The 19,976-nt window shown below is 51.4% G+C and overlaps 2 protein-coding genes across 17 annotated transcripts in view; one reads left to right on the forward strand and one right to left on the reverse strand.

Moving 5' to 3' along the window:
• Positions 1-19,976, forward strand: part of LOC103725603 (RNA-binding protein 14) — a 225,448-nt gene that overhangs the window by 57,977 nt on the left and 147,495 nt on the right. The window lies entirely within an intron of this gene.
• Sptbn2 (spectrin beta, non-erythrocytic 2) overlaps positions 674-19,976 on the reverse strand; it is a 44,830-nt gene continuing 25,527 nt past the window's right edge. For both annotated transcript variants that reach the window (XM_008822856.3, XM_029558535.1), the window contains 23 exons: positions 18,794-18,931; positions 17,715-18,471; positions 16,490-16,692; positions 16,055-16,145; positions 15,704-15,850; positions 12,264-12,527; positions 9,841-10,065; positions 9,458-9,547; positions 8,866-9,126; positions 8,655-8,785; positions 8,222-8,426; positions 7,237-7,611; positions 6,230-6,474; positions 5,991-6,129; positions 5,306-5,390; positions 4,898-5,094; positions 4,168-4,310; positions 4,007-4,091; positions 3,887-3,934; positions 3,483-3,703; positions 3,026-3,199; positions 2,492-2,534; positions 674-2,188 (listed from right to left, as the gene is read on the reverse strand). In XM_008822856.3, the coding sequence (XP_008821078.1) occupies positions 1,961-2,188; positions 2,492-2,534; positions 3,026-3,199; positions 3,483-3,703; positions 3,887-3,934; positions 4,007-4,091; positions 4,168-4,310; positions 4,898-5,094; positions 5,306-5,390; positions 5,991-6,129; positions 6,230-6,474; positions 7,237-7,611; positions 8,222-8,426; positions 8,655-8,785; positions 8,866-9,126; positions 9,458-9,547; positions 9,841-10,065; positions 12,264-12,527; positions 15,704-15,850; positions 16,055-16,145; positions 16,490-16,692; positions 17,715-18,471; positions 18,794-18,931 (4,495 nt within the window). In that variant the 3' untranslated portion in view covers positions 674-1,960. The remainder of the gene's footprint in view (positions 2,189-2,491; positions 2,535-3,025; positions 3,200-3,482; positions 3,704-3,886; positions 3,935-4,006; positions 4,092-4,167; positions 4,311-4,897; positions 5,095-5,305; positions 5,391-5,990; positions 6,130-6,229; positions 6,475-7,236; positions 7,612-8,221; positions 8,427-8,654; positions 8,786-8,865; positions 9,127-9,457; positions 9,548-9,840; positions 10,066-12,263; positions 12,528-15,703; positions 15,851-16,054; positions 16,146-16,489; positions 16,693-17,714; positions 18,472-18,793; positions 18,932-19,976) is intronic.

Genomic DNA, 19,976 nt, shown 5'->3' on the forward strand with positions numbered 1-19,976 from the left:
GCACTCCTTTAATCCCAGCACTCGGGAGGCAGAGGCAGGCAGATCTCTGTGAGTTCAAGGCCAGCCTGGTCCACATAGTGAGTTCTAGGACAGCTGGGGCTACAGGGAGACCCTGTCTCAAAAAAACCGAAAAAAAAAAAAAAGATTTTTTTTTTGTATGTATGAGTATTTTGCCTGTATGTATGTACGTGCACCCATGTCATACAATGCCCACTGAGGCCAGAAGAGGGAGTCAGATTCCTTGGAATTGGAGTTATGGATAGTTGTTAACCACCATGTAGGTGCTGGGAACCACACTGGGGTCTTCTGCAAGAGCAGCCAGTGCCCTTAACTGCTGAGCCACCTCTCCAGCTCCTAAATCTTCCAATTTTAAAACCTCCTTTAAAGCCAGGCATGGTGGTGCATGCCTGTAATCCCAGCACTTGGGAGGCAGAGGCAGGCAGATCTCTGTGAGTTCAAGGGCAGCCTGGTCTACATAGTGAGTTCCAGGACAGCTGGGGCTACAAGGAGACCCTGTCTCAAAAAGACAGGAAAAAAACAAACAACAACAACAAAAAAAAAGCCCTCCTTTAAAAATATCGCAAATTTTAAGAAAAAAATACTTACAAACAAACAAAAAAAAAAGCCCTCCTTTAAAAATATCGCAAATTTTAAGAAAAAAATACTTTTCATCTGTAGAATATACTGTGTGTTTATTTACATGCTCAGGATGGACCTCATGGCTTCTTAGGGTGATGTTAATCTATTGTTTAGGGGGTGCCATTCTTCTGATTCCTATGTGAGCTCCCTCATTTCTATAGGGGAGACAGACAGTAGGGTGCTCACCTCTCCACTGTTGACTGAGCAGTGGTTGGGGCTAGGTTGTGGCAATACACCCCACCACCCCTTACTGAAAACAGTCAAGAGGGCTATGAGCGAGGAAATTGTAGGGGTCAGGGGTGTAGCTCAGTGGTAGAGTGCTTGCCAAGCATACACAAGGCCCAGAGTTCCATCCTTAGCACTTCAAGGGGAGGAAAAAAAAAGGAAAAAGAACATTGTGCACCAGGGAGAATGACTTGCTGCTGCCTTTTAACATGAATACTGTTGGTTAACATCAACCCAACTTCCAGTAAATGTCTTTGGTCTAAACAGGGGCTTTGCACACAGGTCAACCCAGCAAAACAGGTCATTACCACTGGGGAGACAGGAAGATTTTCAGGATCACACCTGTTTTTGGTTGGGGGGAGGGGCTCAGAAGCTGGGGGTAGAGTGGATATCTGACACCACGAGACTAGAGCCCGAGATAAGAGGCTAGGAGAGGCTACAGTCAGGAAAGCAACAACACCAAGAGGCAGTGAGGGAAGCTGAGCTGTTTAATCACCTCCGTGGCCAGACTCAGGCTGTGGCTACCCTGAACAACTCACACATGGGAGCCACTGAGAGTGGCTGGAGATGAGTGGCCCCATGAGTCAGAGGGGAGACAGGATGGGCAGAGAGAGCTTCAGTACCTCTGACTCCATCATCTGGTGCTCCTGCCCCTGGGTCCTGCTTCAGCTCTGAGAGGGTCCTGGCTGGTCTCCAGGGGGCAAGGAACTGGATGGCAGATGGCACACCCTAGCTGTAGTGGCAGAGCAACCCTGAGGCAGGGGCAGTGGTTCCCACACAGCCCATGTTGAGGGTGACACTATCTGCACTGTGGTGGGGGATGGAGGCACAAGGCTGGGGAAAAGGGGACAAGGTGGGGGAAGAGTGGTATTGGGGGTTGCCTGGGTCCCACCACCAGTCTGGAATTAAACAGCAGAAGAGAAGGTTGTTCGTGGGAACACTGGCTTGTCCTCATTGACAGTTCCTGGTGATGGGCTGACCTTGGCAACAGACCCTAGCAGCAGGCAGTTGTCCTGACAAGAGGGTGGGCTCTGTCAACAGTCCCTGGCAGTTTCCTGAACAGAGGGAGGAGCTGATCTGGGAGTTGTGTCCCCGGCTATTTGTTCTTTTTGAAGAAACTGAATCGCTTTTCTCGTTCTCTTTCTCTGCCATCCTTGCTGCGCAGTATGACAGACCCCTCAGGCTGTGACACTGGAGGCATGGTCATGGCCCGGGTCATACCCCGGGTGACACTGGGCACTGCTGGCTCTTCTGGCTCTCCAGAGATGGAGGATGCAGTGGCGATGGCTGCATTCACTACCCGTAGCCAGGAGCTCATCTCTGCCTGCAGGGGACAGAGAGGCTCAGTCTCAAGTACCTTGACCTGAGGCAGCTTGTGGCAGACAGTAGGAAGTATGAGGGGAAGTATGAAGTACAGAAGGGATGAACTTTTCTGTTTCATCAAGAGGAAAAGGATCCCTTCAGGATAGGGTGCATCAGCTTGGCATGGTGGCACATGCCTGTGAACCCAGCACTTGGGAGGCTAAGGCAGGAGGATGGCTATGAGTTTGAGGCCTACCTGTTTCATAAAATAGAACAATGGTGCTGGGGCGGGCAGGAGAACAAAGTGGGGCAAGGGAGCACTCACCTCATCCTTGGCCTGGAATAAATATTCTTTTCCATCCTGTAAGCTGTTGAGACAGAAGGCACAGGGCAGAGCTGAGAACCTGGATTTGGCATTCAGTGATTCAGGACTGGAAGAACTGGGAGAGCACTGGGGCAGGCCTCAAGGCCAGATGAGACATGTTTTATACATTCTCCGTACTTCCAAGTTCTTGCAGATGTACAAAAGCAAACTCTTTCTGACTGTGTCCAGAGGCCAGGGTAAGTTCACTTCCATCTCAGCCCATGCAGACAGCTGGCAGGGCATGGGCCGCTGGAAGCTAGGGTCAGCCAGCATCCCACCCTCACATTTCCCACTCAAGATAACTTGTTGGCCTATGTTTCAGTGTGATTCAGGATCTAGAATACCTGCTCTCCTTCATCCACAGGTAAAGCACTGGCATGGCAATTCCATGTGCTCTTTCTAGATAAGTTGTTCATGGTCCCCCCACTTTGCGCTTTGCCTTACTCCTGACTCCTCCTCTTCCCATCTCAACCCAAGAGCAGCCCTGGTTCCTACCCCAGCTTGAAGACATGTTTGCGCTTCCGATAATCAGAGGCCACACTGCCCTGGGCCCTGGCCAGGCTGACAGGCACTTCTCCATGGTATGGCACTCCTGCACTGGCCGCCTTGGCATCCTTGTAAAAGCCGAGGCTCCCACGCCGAAGGACGCAGTACACATTTTGCCAGGACCTTGGGGAGACATGGTGGGGTCAGAAGGCCTGGTGGGCAGGCAGACTAGCAGCCTTTGTGGGACCTGTATATGGGCATTATGGGACTGACAGTTCAACTCCTGTCTTTGGGCCACCCATGGATCTCCCCTAAGGTCTGTGCTGGTCCTGAGTCCCAGCCCTTTCCCAAAAGACATTCTTACAATGCCTCCCACTTCTTTGTCTATGAAGAGTTTCTACGGAAGCCTCCTCAGAAGCAGCAGGAACCTGAGAGGCCAAGGGCACCGTGCAGCCAGGCCTGATACCTGTTGGCGGCCTTCTTGTTGAAAGCCTCCATCTCATGTTTGCGGCACAGCATCCCTTCCATCTGTTCCTGGGCAGAGAGCTCAGGGCCTCGAGTGGGCAATGTAGCAACATGGGCTGACTCAGATGATCTGCTCTGTGGTATTGCAGGAGGGGCCGGGCCCCGAAGCTGGGTCTGCCTGTCTCCCTGTGGTCCATTGGCCTCATCCCCTGCGCCAGAACCCTGTGGGTAAAAGCTGGGATGAGATGGAAGGTGCCTCGCCTTGGGGCCAGGAAGTTCTATGGCCACAGGCTGATCTCAGACTGAGTTTCTATTGAGCTTCTGTCCTATCCCAGGCACAAGCTCTCCACCCCTCTTTTGTCCCTTCTCCCAGGCATTCATGCCCACCCCTCTGGAGAGACTCACAGGCCTTTCTGAGAAGCTTCTCTGCTCAAGTCTTTGTTCCAGCAGGGGCTGTAAAGACAAGAACCTGTGAGGACCTGGGAGGCGGCAGGGTTGACAGGATGCTTAGGGACTCAGGCTTACCTGTGAGGATTCTGTGTCTGTGCAGACCCCATTAACTCTGGGTGCTTGTGTGGATGGTGGCAATTGTGACTGGGTTCTAGAATGGCTGAAGGTGACACAAATTAATCTTTGGCTTGCTTGGGCTCAGCCTCAGCGTCCTGGCCCAGGTGTCCAGCTCTTACCCGTCCCAGGCAGTGTCAGGAGCTGTCTGCCCATCCACCAGACTCCCTTCAGGCAGACTGGCCATGGGTTCTGGAGCAGGGGGCTGCTTCCTCCGTTCCTCCTCCTCCCTCTTTTTCTTCTGTTCCTCTTCCCGCTCCTCTAGCTGTCAAGAGATGCTGAGGTCAGCATGTAGCAGGCCACACAGTAAAGGAGTAGGGTGAGAAGAAAAGCTGAAAGGCCTCAGCTCTGGCCCATTGGGCAACAGGAAAGATGAGAAAAGAATCTAAAAGAAGGCAGGCCAAGGAGCAGAGGGGATGTAGGGGTCTCAGCACCACCCGGGGAGCTGGCACCTGTGGTAAAGGTAACAGGACACCCTGAGTTCACACCCAGAGAAGAGGATGTAGGGGTCTCAGCACCGCCTGGGGAGCTGACACCTGTGGTAAAGGTAACAGAAAGACACCCTGAGTTCACACCCAGAGAAACAGTACAGTGGGAAAGAAATGTCTTCTCTCTCCTAAGCCGGGCCTGGGGGCGCACACCTTTAATCCCAGCACTTGGAGGTAGAGGCAGGCAGATCTCTGAGTGTTTGAGGCCAACCTGGTCTATATAGTGAGTTCCAGGCCAGCTGGGACTACACAGAGACCGTATCTCAAAAAGACAGGAAAAAAAGAAATGTCTCTAAGCAGTGGCAAACACAGGTCTGGGACAGGGGTGGGTGTGGGTACCCCTGGGGGGTGCCACAGTCCTCACCGCAGTGAGCTTCTCCAGCGCACTGAAACGCTCCTCCCAGGCCACTGCTGACTTCTGGAAGGCTTCATGGCGCTTGATGAGGCTCTCTACTTCATCCACTGTGCAACCCAGCTCTGCACTTCGCACCAATGGCTCTTGGCTGCACAACCAGGCCTCTGCCATCCCCGCGTCTCTCCCAAACACAAGCACCTCCAAAACTATTGGATTGGAGGTCAGAGAGAGATAATAGGTTAAAAGTGGGCAGTGCAGACAATGTCAGTGTCCCAGAGCACTACCAGAGGGTGCCAAGTATGGGTACCTAGAATTCTACACCCAGGCTTCTTGGTCTTACCCACTGTGGCAACCAGTGGGGGCAACCAGCCCCTCCTCACAAGCCCTCCTCCCTCTGGTGCTCCTACAGCGGCTCACCAAGTTGGAGCCAGTCCATCTTCTCCTGCCACTTGTCAGCTGTCTCCTGGCGCCGGGCCTGCAGCTGAGACAGCTTCTCTGAGATCTGGGGTGGGGTGGGGGAGCAGGAGTTAGAACCTAGTGAGGCCTTTTCAGGGTTCCTGTGAGCCACCCGAGTGCAACAGGGATTTCTGATGTCAAAAGGAAAATAGTTCTGGGGGAGAAATTAGATGTTGAAGACCCCTAGACAGCACCGACAGGTCAGAAAGCAAAGGATTTCTTGATGAGAAAGTATGACGAGCGGCAAACGGCAGAGACCGAGGAAACCTGAAACTGGGCATGATGTGAGTGTAATCCCAGCACTTGGGAGGATGAAGTAGGAGAACTGCTGTGAGTTTGAGGCCAGCCTGACTACATAATGGGTTTAAGGCCAGCCCGGGCTACATAGTGAAACCCTGTCTTCAAAAAACCTCCAAAGAAACAAACAAATTAAATGAAAAAAAAACAAATCAAAACTGGGCATGGCGGTGCACTGAGGAGGCAGAGGCAGGTTCATCTCTGTGAGATCCAGGCCAGCCTGGTCTACATAGTGAGTTCCAGGCCAGCTGGGCTACAGGGAAACCCTGTCTCAAAAAGACAAAAACAAAACACATCAGCACTGACTGGTGCTCAGGCAGGCAGGCTGGGTTCTCCAGGTCTCACCCACCTCCTCAGCTGCGTAGTGGCTCTGGGCCAGCAGCTCCTGCCCCATATCGATGCAGGAGGAGAAGCGGTCTGCTCTGGCTTCTATCTCTGCTTTGATGCCTTGTTGGTTCTTAATGACTAGATCTGCAGAGGACACATCCCTGGGACAATACAGAGATAGTATCAGCCTCTGTCCCCAGCCCTGCTACAGACACCAGTATCATACAACCTGTGGAGGCTGCCAGGCACTCTAGGTCTCACCGGGGCCGCTCCTGGGCATCCATCTGCAGGTTAATCCCATCCATCCACAGCATCAACTCCCGGACAGCCTTGAAGAAGCGGAACTTGTCTGTCGTGTCCAGTAGCAGCTGACGGCGAGCAGCTGAACTTCCTTGAAGCTGGGACCAGGCCTCGGACACTGCCTGCATGTGGCGGCCAATCTCCTCAGCCTTGTCTCCAGCATAGGCCTTCTGCAGCCGGTGGCCATCATCCTGAACTTGCTGGACCTGTGGGAACCAGGGTTGGAGTAAGGCAGAGCTGGGAGGACCTGCAGCCCTCCACCCCCAACCTGTACTGTGCCTGCCTCATGTCTGTTTCACCAGCCGAAGAGGCAGGATGGGGAACAAAGCTTCAGAGAAGGTGCCCTGCCACCCTCTATCCTGTTAGTCCTCACCTGGGGCCTGGGTTTAGCCCAGGTGATGGAGCTCTAAGACCAAGTTGGGCTATCCTATCCAAGGTATGAAGGACATTGAACTGCTAGAATGAGATGTGTAGCCTACAGAATGGATTTGGGTTCCGGGGCTGAATGGTCATATGGGGTAAATTTTGCAAATTCAGGGTTGTAGTCTGGGTGGCACCAACAGGTAGATTTTGGTTTGGCAGGAACATATTGCAGCCATTGAAACCACTTGCAAACATCATGTACCTTCATTAAAAGTGTGAACACAGGCTTGCAAGATGGCTTAGCAGGTAAAGGCGCTTATGAGCAAGACTGATGACCTGAGTTCAGTTCCTGGAACCCAAGGTGTAAGGAAAGAACTAACACCCAAACCTTGTCCTCTGATCTCCTTACACACACTATGGCTTGTACACACACACACACACACACACACACACACACACACACAGAGCCTGGGTGTGGTGGCTAATGTCCATGGCTGGATTTGTTTTCCTGGAGTGATTTTAAACTTATCTCTAAACACCCCTCTTCTGTTTCCCACCAAGCAGTTTCCTCTCAACTTTCCCCATTTCTTCAGCTAGGGTCAGACCTGGGTGCTGAGGGCCTGGATGTCATGCTCGTAGGCACAGTGCCGGCGCTGCAGGGCCTCAGCAGCATTGAGGTCACGGCCGGTCCCATCTGGAAGCTGTTGCTGCTTGTGTTGCACCCGTGCCAGGGCTTGGCGGGCCCCATGCAGGAAGCGCTGCAGCTCGTATGCAGCGGCCAGCACCTGACCTCTTGTGTCCAGTAGCTCGAGCAAGTCAGCCCAGGCCTCGTTAAGGCTGTCCTTCCATTCAGCCACGGTGGCCCTTGCAGCATGGCCCCCCGCAATGAGCCCATTGGCCAGGGCATTGGCACTGTCTACACGCTCCTGACCAATGGTGCTGGTGTCCCGGGAGAACTCACGAAATTTGTCTCGGAGCATCTAATGGAGAAAGCATTTGTAGACACGAGGGTGTGAGCTGGTGGATGAGATCCCTGCCTCATGGAGGAGTTACTCCTCTGCCCCAAACTGAGAACCCCCTGGATCAGTGAGCAGGTGTGGTCACTTTTCATCCACAGTCTCGTGCTGCTTAACAATGAGGCATGTCCTGAAAAATGTGTCACTGGGCAGTTTCACCAGTGTGCTTACACAAACCAAGATGGCTAGGATGTCACAAGGAAGACACCTCACAGGACTACCATTGTATATGGTGCCTGACACACTAAAACATTTAGAGGTGTTCAGAGCCTTTTGCCCTCAACAGGGGCACCCTAATTATGGTCTGGATTGCTACACCAGAAGGCCCTACTCTCTAAATCAGAAAGGACTCTGAAGCTCACCCCATCTTGTTGAGGTCTGTTGAAAAAGAGTAACTGTTTAGCAACTTCCTTTTTGTCCTAACCTATGGTTGCCCCCGTGCATAATTCCTCAAATTCTTTAACTCAAAACCCTGGAGAGTGCTTATTCTGTCTGGCCTGTGCCCCATATCCCTCAGGCCCAGGCCTTGGGCTCCCCATGGCCCCTGACCCTTGCTGGTCTGCATAGTACTCACAGTCACATGCTCATAGTCCTGGCCCAGCTCATGAGAAGCCGCCACCACCTCACGCTCCTGGATCCACTGTTCCAGGTCGTCCAGTTCTCGGCGGAGCTGGCATAGCCGCAGGTGCTCTTGTAGACGCTCCCGCCGCTCTCCAGCCAGCTCCTTCAGGCTGGCATACAGCTTATCCACCTGGGCTTGGCGGATAGTTATCCGCGTGCTACAGGGGTAAGAAGTCACCATCTGGCTTAGGCACCTTGTGCTGATACTCAGCCTATTCTGTGGAGCCCTGTCTCTCCCATGTCCCTAAATGCTTGCTAAGTCCCTGCTTCTCCAACTTTCTAGAATGTTCTGTACACACAAAATACAAATGATGCCACAGTCCCTATACCTTCCTAGAACCAGCTCTCTTTTCCCCCAGGGTCTAGGCCACTGGCTGTCCACATACCTCTCAGGGTGCTCATGGTCAATCATGTCTTGGCTGCTGGCAGCTAGCTGGTGGATGGTCTGGGCATAGTCAGTCAGGGCTTGCTCCAATACCTGATGCTTCTTCACCTCTGCCTGGGCACTCAGCTCATCCTGGGAGAGAGGAATGGGCATCAGGCAGTGAGGGGCAAGAAGTACTGGCCACACAGACCAGCCACTGTGCTGGCTCTCACCTTGGCTTTCTCCTGGCCCATCATGTGTAATTCCTGCTCGCCCATCCAGGCCTCGGCCTCAGCGGCATCACGGTAGAACTGCTGGGCTCGCAGGGCCTCCTCCAGTCGCTTCCCCCGAAGCTCCAGCTCATGGCTCAGGCGTTTCCACATTTCCTGGAGCTCAGCCAGCTCTGGACCTGCTACTGCTGTTCCCAGAGCCCGCTGCCTCTCTTTGAGGTCTGCAATCCGGGGCTCATGGCCCTGGATCTCTTTTTGCAGAGTCTGCTTGGGCCACAGAAGAGGATACAATGAAAGGCTTGCAAAGGGAAGCCTCAGACCTGTTCCACCTTAAGCCCTCCCTTCACTCTTCTCCTCCTTCCTGAATCCCCTGCAGACTTCCTCTAGGCCCAGGGATGCAATGATGACATCCCTTCAGTTCTCTTGCTTTCCTACAAAGAGACGCTGCCCTTCACACTAGGGAAAGCTGAACTGCTGAGGTCTAGGGCTACACAGCACAATGAAGCCAGAGGAACTTCCACATTAGGAGCAAGCAAAGGGCTGAGTGTGCAGAGGCACTTGGGAACTTTTCTTTCACCCTTATTCCCTGCTTCACCTGGTTTTTCTTCATGAGAAGCTGGACGCTGGGCAGGTCCTTGCCATGTTCCATGGAGCTGGCCATGGGTAGCCGCTCAGTTACCCACAACTGGGTGAGAAAGAGGAGGTCAATGGAGGTGCATAGGGAGAGCCAGAACAGGCTGCAGAAGGGAGCTACCCAGGGCTACAGTTACGGGTGAAAGGGACCACCATCTTGCTCTCTGGGGTAGTGGAACCCACAGACCATCCATGAACATCCTTAGAGCAGAGATGCTCATCATTTAAGAGAGAACAGGGTATGATGGGCATCTCCCCAGTGTCCAGGTAGGAGCTGGAGGACCACGTGGCCTGGGGCAACTTGTCAAAATGTACACTCCATCCCATGCGGGGTCAGCAACTCACTATCTCATCTTCCACATCCCGATGGAACTGGTGCTGCTCTCTAGAGGCTTGCAGGCGATGGCAGCGTTCCTTCATGGGTTGACATAGGGCCCTGAATTTCTCCTCCACAGCCCTTGAGGTCCTTTCTACCTCCCCTGCACTCTGGTCTTCCTGGGCCAGGGCCTTTGCCTGGGCCTGGATCGCCTCCACCTCCTTCTCTCTCACAGCCATCTCTCTTTCCAGCATCTACAAACCCAGAGGAGGAAGGGATGTCAGAGCCACATTCCCACCTTCAAACTCAGAAGAGACCCTACCCTTTATCAAATCATTCATGAGTCCTTATCCCCAGGGCTCACCCCAGGGAGAACCACTGTATGGCCTGGATAGGTTAGTCTATCCAGGTTGTGGATACAATCAAGGTTGTGTGACAACTATGCATATTATGAAATCATTGTCTCAGTCCCAAATCCACCTCTGCTTTGCTTTGAGATGCTGAAACTAGACCTTGTTAACATTTGATAGGCCAACTCATACAATGCCAGTCTAGCCTGCAGAGGGCGCTGCAGGGATAGCGCAGTGCATCAGAGGAAGGGCTGCTGTGATTCCAGCATGCTTTGCTTTTTGCTCTGACAGCAAAACTGTCCACAGGTTAGAGGTGATCTGGTAGCTCCTCCCCCTCCAGGACCAGAGCTAGTTTCATTGGCACTCCAGGGACAACTCCCAGTTGGCTGGCCTTGACTTGCCAGGCTGCAGACCTCCACTAGCCCATAATACCACAAGGAAATTTTTATTTAGGTCATTGAGAGGGATTATACCTTTCATGACATCTGAAACTCAGAGCTCTCACTCCTTCCTAGGGTGTTCCTCTCTGGCCAGGTAAAACTGGTCTCTACACTTGTTATTCCAGGGTTCTTTTTTTTTTGTCTTTTTGAAGCCCCAGCTGTCCTGGAATTCACTATGTAGACCAGGCTGGCGTTGAACTCACAGAGATCTGCCTGCCTCTGCCTTCCGAGTGCTGGGGCTACAGGTGTATGCCACCACGCCCAGCTTCCAGGGTTCTTAAGAGCAAGGATCAGTAGATACAGCCTACTTCATAAAGTTTTACTGGAACATAGTTCCATTCCTCTTGTTTTTTATGCCATAAAGACAGAACTGAATAGCTGTAAGAGAGATCCCATAACCCAAACAAAATATTTATTATTTGGCTCTTTAAAAACTTCTTATGATTTTTAAAATTTGTGATGGGGGGACAACATGGTAGTGGGCTTTCTCTTTACACCACTTGGGTTCTGGAGACCAAACTCAAGTTGTCGTCAAGCTTGATGGAAAGCACTTTTACCCACTGAGCCATCATACTAGTTCTACTATTTGTCTCTTAAAAAATATATACTATTTTATTTTATGTGTATTAGTGTATTGCCTGCATGTGTGTAAGTGCATCCATGTCCTGCTATGCCCATGGAGGTCAGAAGAGGGCGTTGGATCCCCTTGAGCTGGAGTTACAGATGGTTGTCAGCTGCCATGTGGGTGCTGGGAATCAAACCTGGTCTTCTGCAAAAGCAGCCAGTGTTCTTAACTGCTGAGCCACCTCTCCAAGGCCCTATCATTTATCTCTTTATAAACAATCTGACTGACTGCTACTGTGGAATTCTTTTTACACTTGGCTTGGATGTGGTTTGCCTCCTTTAAAATGCATGTTGAAATCTGGTGTCTACAAGTTCTGTGTTGAGATCACAAAAACTTTAAGAGGTGATTAGGTCATTTACAGGGATTAATGAAGTTCTCATGGGACTGAATCAGTTACCACTAGAGCAGGTTATAAAGTGAGGCTGCCCTGTGTGTCTATCTCTTCCACATGTGCTCATTTCCCTTCTGTCCCTCTGCCATCTAATGACATAGCACAACACCCTTGTCAACAACTAAGCAGATGCTGACACCATACTCTTGGGCCTCCAGAACTACAAGCCTGAATAAATTCTACCCTTTTATAAACTACCCAGTCTCAGGCATTCTTTGTTTGTTTGAGACAAGGTCTCCCTGTAGCCAGAGGTGGCCTGGAATGTACTACGTAGACCAGGCTTGCCTTGGTCCCACAGAAATCTACTTGTTTCTGCCATCTGAGTGCTGGAACTAAAAGCATGTGGCCATACACCCAGGCTCAGGTATTCTATTATGACATCAGAAAACAGACTTTTTTAGTCTGTTTCACTAAGGAATACTTCTTTTCACTCAAGTTACCTTGTCCAAATTACTAGTGTGGTCTGTCTCCTGACTTTCCTGAATCACACACACACACACACACACCCCTTGAAGATTGTTGTTGTTATTTCATAGAAATCACTGTCAGAAATACTAAAAGATGCCACCTGCCGGGCCTCCTGAATCTCAGAGCTAGATATACTCTTCTATTCTGGGTTTGCCCTCCCCAGAGGTTCCTGGAGTACCTGTTGCTTCTTGAGCAGAATGTTGACACTGGTGAGGTCCTTTCCATAGTCATCTGAGTGCAGCTGGGCCTGCAGGCTCTCCAGCCAGCTCTCCAGGGCAGAGCAGCTTTGGGCAAACAGTTCAGCCCGGTTGGCATCAAAGAGGCTTCGGGCTTTGGCCTGGGTGGTGGTCTCCAGCTCGTCCCAGCGCCTGTGCAGGTCTCCCAGCTTCTCTGACACAAGGGCTTTCAGTTCTGGCTTTTCAAGAGTCAGCTCCCGCCCTTCCTGGGTGGCAAGACAAAGAAGGTGTAAGTGCTAGTGTTAGACACTGCTGAACATTACAGGTGGATGGAAGACCAGGGATCGAGAGAGAAGCAGAGGGCTGAAGTGTGTTGAGTGAGTCCAAGTCCTGTGTGAGCACATTAACACACCCTTCTCGGTGGTTTCTAAATTTTTTCTGTGTCTGAGTGTTTTGCCTGCATGTATGTTAAGTGCACCTGTACATGAAATGCTCACAAAAGCCACATGTATATAAAGTGCACCCATATAAGAAATGCCCATGAAGGCCAGAAGAGGGTGTCAGATTCCCTGGAACTGGAATTATGGATGGTTATTAGCCACCATGGGGGGCTGGGAACCAAACCTGGGTCTTCTGCAAGAGCAGTTAGTACTCTGAACCCTAACCAGGTTTTTTAAAAATATTTATTATGCCGGGCGTGGTGGCACACACCTTTAATCCCAGCACTCAGGAAGGAGGCAGAGGCAGGCGGATCTCTGTGAGTTCAAGGTCAGCCTGGTCTACATAGTGAGTTCTAGGACAGCTGGGGCTACAGAGAGACCCTGTCTCAAAAAGACCAAAAATATACATTATTTATTATTTTTATGTGTATGAGTATATTGCCTGCGCCGGGTGTGGTGGTGCGTGCCTTTAATCCCAGCACTTGGGAGGCAGAGGCTGGTGGATCTCTGTGAGTTCAAGGCCAGTCTGGTCTATATAGGGAGTTCCAGGCCAGCTGGGGCTACAGGGAGATCCTGTCTAAAAAAAAAAAAAAAAAAAAAAAAAAAGTGTATTGCCTGCATGTATGTTAAGTGCACCTGTGTGGTTCAAGGGTTGAATTCCTCTGGAACTGGAGTTATTAGCTACCATGTAGGTGCTGGGAATCGAACCTGGGTCCTCTCTAAGAGCAGCCAGTGCTCTTAACCGGTGAGCCATCTCTCCAGTCCCCTCAGTCAGGAAGTGGTTTTTAAAGCCATCTGGACTGCTCCTCCTGACTGATTATTCTCCACTTCTCTTTCAAGTCCAACTTGACCCTCACTTCACTTAGGAAGCCACTGTGAACTGGGTATGGTGGTGCATGCCTGTAATCTCAGTCCTTGGGAGCTGAGACAGGAAGGTTGCCATGAGTTTAAGGCCAACCTGGACTACATAGCAAGACACTGTCTTAAAAAAAGCCATTTGCAATCTTTTCTTATTCGGGCTTCTCAGTGCTCGAGGTTTCTAGTGTTGTGTTACATGTGGTCTTGAATTACCTGCTGTTGTTTCTCAACTCATTTCTCTTCACTTGCACTACAGCAAATGAGTCTCACCTGGTCCTTCCATTGTTAGCCTGTCAGTGTGAAGACTTCTGTTTCTAAGGAAGTGTGGGAAGCATGTGTGGAAGGTGAGCAGGAAGGGTCTCCACCATGGCAGACAGGGAGGGACGTGATGGACAAAAGCTCTGCAACTTCAAGAACGGGTGGGACAGCACTGCTTTGTGTTCTGTGCTGGCTCTTAGGGTGCCCCAGTAGCTCTGAGTTCCAGCAGCCTGCTGCTGAGGCCGGCATGATGACACTGCTCTCTGTCTTTCCTTCCTTCCCCTTTGTGGTGCTGGAGGTAGAACCTGGGCCTCACACATACTAAGCACATGCTCTACCACTAGATGACTGTCTCTCGCGTCTCATCCCCCCACTCTCCTTCTCGTGTCTCCTGGGAGCACCTCTCCAGAAGCTGGGCTGCTCTAGAACTCTGCTTTCAAGGTCTACTTCTGACATCACAAACTCAAATGCCTTCAGGTCCTTTACACAGCTATCTGGGTGAAGAGGTCAAAGGCTCTGCTTGTGTGGCCTCCCGGCATTTTGGCACACTCCTTGCATGGTGATCTGGGCTTTTCCTGACCTGGCCCAGGACTCTCTACCCACCTCTGCTTCCAGGGCATTGCACATTCTATGCTCCTGACAGGCTGACATCCTTGGTCCCTTGGGAACTCCTCTTCACACTTCTGGGTTTTCTACCTTACACCATTCTCTACTCAGAAGTATCTATCTCCTAACTGCTCTCCTTGCCCACATTCTCCTCACCTTCGATGGACTGCCCTAGATGAGCCTTCTTCCAGAACTCCTTCACTTCTGTTCCAAGTGCTCAGGCTTTATAGACTCCGCCTTCTGACACCCCTTGTAGTCTGCTATGGATTTATTCACTTATTTTTACAGTCCTAGGCATTGAACTAGCACCTCATAAGAACTAGACAAGCACTCTACCACTCTACAGCTCAGCACTCTTTTTACTTTTCATTTTGAGACAGTCTAAGTTCTCCAGGATACCCTTGAACTTGGGATCCTCCTCCCTCAACCTCCCTAGAACCTGGAATTACAGGCCCTGTGCCTCCAGGCCAAGCCTCTGCTTTGGATTTAATGCAGCTGTCTGTGTACACATCTCACATCCTGGCTACAGTATTATTTCTCAACAGTGGGGCCAGTGGTGGCATCATGTCACCTCCACTGTCCTCTCAGTGCTGTGCATGTAGCAGTGCCAAGGAAGCATTTGCTGAGCAAATACAAACACCGGAAACTGTCTCCTCTCCCCAGTTACCATGCCCTTGAGGGAGGAAAAATCTCTTTTGATGTGCCACACAACACCTAGCAACACACTGAGCTCACGTCACCATCTCCAGGAATACTTGCTGAGTAGAAATAGCATTTCACTTGTCCTCAGCAATCGAGGCAGAGCTGTGTGTGGGAGAACAAGTCCTAGGAACAGCAAGACTCAAAAACAAACCATGGCGGATGAGCCAAATACGGTCCACTGCCTGTTTCTATAAAGTTATTGGAAGACAGCCATGTGGCTGCTTTTGCACTGTGTCAGAGAGACAAACAGCTGCAACAGAAACTGGCCTACAAAGCCCGAAGCATTTCCTGTCAGCTCTTTACAGACCCCAGAGGAGGGTCATGATGAAGGAGGGTCATGGTGCTGCAGACCCAGAAAGTTACGGTACTGAAACCATGCCACAGTTTGACTCCCTGCTACGTTGTACTTCCTCAAGGTTTTGTCCCTCATCCCTAAGACCCTAACAGTCCCCAGGCCATAACTTTCCACCTTAGCAATGTGAGCATCTGGAAAGAACCACATCCTAGAGCTAGGTGCCCGCACTTCGTCCAGAGGTAGTGTGCAGGCTCGCTCATGCTGCTCTGGCCACATTGCTCACCTTGTCCACCTTGTCCAGCCAGTCCTTGTTGGCTGCCAGCTCGGCCATGAACGCTTGGTGTTTTTGCCACTTGGTGTGCAGGTTGCGGGCCTCATCGTAGGACACATCCTGGGCTGTCAGCATCTTCTCATCAATCCAGAGTTTCAGCTGGTGCAAGCATACAGCAGGGGTGAAGAAGGAGGGGATCTTTTAGAGGGAAGAGACAGGGGGGCCTGGGAGGGGACAAGGGCCAGGAGTGTGGAAGACTACAGAAGCCACATGTGGAACCTTACTCTTGGCCTAGGAAGAGTAAGAGTGTGCGGGAAGGGGATGGATGGCTGGGGAATGCCACAGGGGATACCAGAGCCTTACCTCCTGACAGTCTTGCAAGAAGTGCTGCTGCTCTCGGTTGTCCCGAAGGCGGCCCAAAAGCTGCTGCACTGCCTCTTGATTCCTCTGGTGTCTGTAATGACAGTTGGGGCTGAGACCATGACCTTGTGAAAGGCCATGGCCTTTAGCTCACCCAGAAGGCCCAGCCTTCCTCCTATGGGGATAATGTCCCCCTGGGCCCAAAAGGACACCCCAGAAATTTGATTTCCAAGTAGGCTTTGATTTGCCTTGGTGTGGTAAGCTCCCCATGGGCCCTGGGCCAGCCCCTCGCTAACCACTCTGTTCTTCCTCTATTTTGTCATCTGCTGTTAACTCCCTGCCATTTGTCAGTTCACCTGTGCACACCTCCATCTTTTAGGCCACCCTACTTTCACTAGCTCTCCGAGGTCCCTCACTTGTCCACCGTCCTCATCATACCTCTTTTCGATGGAGTCTGCCTTCTCTTGGATCTTCTCTGCATGAATGTTGCCCTCAGACACCAGCTGGCGCCCAGCCTCCAGAAGCCCGCGGATACGCTCTCCATTGGCATCCATGGTGCTCATGAAGTCTTCCAGCTTTTTAATGGCTGCATCTGCAGCCTGGAGTGTCCCCGGCATCTCCGTGTGAGACAGAACGTATTCCTGTGTGGGAGAGATGATAGTGAGTGAGCTCACATCTTAAAGCTGAGATTCCACTGGAAAGGACCCACCCAGGGGCACATCTAAGATGGGCCAGCCTGGTGAGGGACAAGGTAGCCCAGTGGCTCTAAAGACACCTTGTCTTTAGACAAGGGGGACCACTAATGTGGGGATCTTACAAAGTTCCAAGGCAGCCAAGCTGGAAGACTTTTACCAGTCCAAATCCTGTCCCAATTTGTAGCTTTTGACTTATTTAAGATTTGACTAGCCAAGTTTTTCATTTTTTCTAAAGTCAGCTTGGTTACATTTATATTTAAGTTTTATTATTCCCACATATTTTTATTATTTTTTATTTATTTAAAGTTTGATTATTTTTATTTGATATGTATAATAATATTGCCTGCATGTATGTGAGTGCACCGATGTCATGCAACGCCACAGAGGTCAGAAGAGGGTTTTGGATTCTCCTGGAACTAGAGTTAAGGATGGTTTGTAGCCAATATGTGGGTGCTGGGAATCAAACCTGGGTCCTCTGCAAGAGCAGTCAGTGCTCTTAACCACTGAGCCATCTCTCCAGCCCCCTGTTTTTCATTTTATGTGTCATTGCCTGGATGTGCATAAGTGTACTTGTGTTATACAATGCCCAAGGAGTCAGAAAAGGGCATTGGATTCCCCTGGACCTGGAGTTACAGACAATTGTTAGCTGCCATGTGTGTGCTGGGAACTGAACCCAGGTCCTCCGCAAGAGCAGCCTGTGCTCTTAACCACTGAGCCATCTCTCCAGCCCTCGTTTTTGTTTTTTCAGACAGGGTCTCATTATGTAGCTGTGGCTGGGCTGAAACTAGCTATGTAGACCAGGCTAGCCCAATAGTCCCAAATACTTCTGATGTGTTCTTCCTGCCTACCCTGCTTGCTCAATGACGCTATGCGCTGGCACTGTCCACCCCTCTGCCACACTCTATTGCACTTCCCCTGGTCCATTTTTCTCTTCTTCCTGATTGGGCATGTGCTCCCTGGGTTCTCACCTGGCTGCTGAGGACACCCTCGGCCTGGCGAGCATCTCTCAGGAACCCCTGGAAGCCATGGGCCTGCGCCAGGCGGCCTTGCCGGCTCTCCCACATTCGACCCAGCTCCTCCCAGCCAGTTCCGAGGGCTTCCAGACGCTGCCGGAGGAAAAGGCACTGCGGGTCGGCCTGGTCTCGGGTCACCTCCTCGCCCAAGGCCCTGAGGCGGCTGTACTCGCTCTGGGCCCTTTCCACCTCTCCCCGAAGACCCGCATGCTGGGCTAAGAGGGCTTCTGCCTCAGGCAGGGTAGCTGGCCCTTCTTCAGAGGCAACAGCAGTCTGTGTGCGGCCTAGCCAGGCCTGGAAGTCATCCAGGCTGCGCAGGAAGTCTTGTAGCCTCCGTGCCTCACCCAGGGACTCCTCTCGGCGCCGCATGGTGGCCCGCAGGTCATCCCATCCAGCTTGTACTTCTCCAAGCCGGGCATTGATGGCAGGGGCTTGGGCTGGGTGGCCAGCAGCCAAGGCGTTTGCTTCTTGGGTCAGCTCACCCACCCGGGCAGAAATGGCTTCCAGGTCCCTCTCAGTGCCAGCCAGCTTCCGCTGCAGGGCCAGCACACCAGCCAGATCATTGCCCAGGCCCTGGGTAGACTCAATGACCTTCGTCTTTTCTCTCATCCAGGCCTGGGTCTCTGTGCACTCTAGGTGGTAATTTTGGATGCTGAGGGCTGATGTCAGAGCTGCCTTCTTGCCATCTGCCAGGGACCGAAACTGCTGCCACCTGCGAGTAGGGGAAGGTCTACATGTGGAGTGGCTCAGCTTCCTTATCCTGGCCAGGCACACCAGTACACCAGAAGGCTCTTCCCTACCGCTCTTCTTTGCAGACACCTCCTCTTTTGCTTCTGTTAAGGGGGTTACTCACCTCCTGTTCCTCACTTCCTTTTTTGGCTTCCCATCCAGTCCCCAGCCTCTTTGGACTGCCCTGACCTTTTAACTTTTCTTCTCTCGACATAGTCCTCCTTTTCAGCCTTCCAGCCCTACCACACTCTTCTGCCATCTGCACTGCCCAGGTACCTAAGGTTGCCTTCCCACCTCAAGCCCACCTGTGGTTGAGTTGCTGCTGGGTACTGATGATCTGGTCCTTGCCTGGTGGGTTGGCCTTCAGCAACTGCTCAGCAATGTCATTTACAGCAGTAATCCGCACAGCCAGCGCATTCATTTCGGGCTCCAGGGTCTCAAACCTAAAGGGGGTGGGGAAGAGTGGGCCCTGAATGGAGGGAGTCAGTGAGGCACCTGGGTGTCTCCCTTAGATGACCACAGGAACTGTCCCTTCAACACTTCTGTTCCAGCGCCACTAAGCCTCTTAGCCTACAAGGTCCACAGGTGCCTGTGAGTTAGAATCCCCACATCCCCTAAACAAGGAGAAAAGCTATACTTTGTAGGGTTGCTCAAAAACAGTGAGGTCAAAGGTCAGAAACGGATGCAAGGCAAGTCAGTCTTAACTACAGCACATTACCAGAACCTCACTCTTTCTCCTGGGGGCTCAGTCCCTAACCACCAACCCAGGCTTCATCCTGTTACTATGAACTAAAAAGACAACCAGAGAGGGCTGGAGAGTCGGCTCAGTGGTTAAGCACACTGGCTGCTCTTGCAGAGGACCCAAGTTTGGTTCCCAGCACGCACAAGGAGGCTAACAATCATCTGTAACTTCAGTTCCAGGGAATCTCATGCCCTCTTCTGGCCTCCACAGACATTGCATGGCAGGCACACATGTTGGCAAAACACGTATACATATAAAATTTAAAAAAACAAAGCCGGGCGTGGTGGCGCACTCCTTTAATCGGAAGGCAGAGGCGGGCAGATCTCTGTGAATTCAAGGCCAGCCTGATCTACATAGTGAGTTCCAGGACAGCTGGAGCTACAGGGAGACCCTGTCTCAAAAAAGACCAAAAAAACAAAACAAAACAAAAACAAATTAATGAAACTTTAAAGACAACCAGAAAGTTATATCTGAGCATAAAGATGTGAACTGTTACTTTGCCCAGAGGCATCTGCCATTCTAACCTGGCAGGGTCTACAGATATTTTCTGTAAAGGGCCAGGTGAGTAAATACTTCTGCCTCTGTGGGCCAGTCTCAGCCACAGGTCCCCAGCTCTGCTCGGTGGGATGGACACAGCCACAATGAAGCAGAAATTAGTGGCGGTGTCTCTGTTCCCATGATGCTTTATTTACAAAACCAAAAAAAAAAAAAAAGAAAATTGGGCAGCAGACTGGATTTGGTACAAG

Source organism: Nannospalax galili, unplaced genomic scaffold, assembly GCF_000622305.1.
Source record: "Nannospalax galili isolate Female #2095 unplaced genomic scaffold, S.galili_v1.0 scaffold89, whole genome shotgun sequence".
NCBI lineage: Eukaryota > Metazoa > Chordata > Mammalia > Rodentia > Spalacidae > Nannospalax > Nannospalax galili.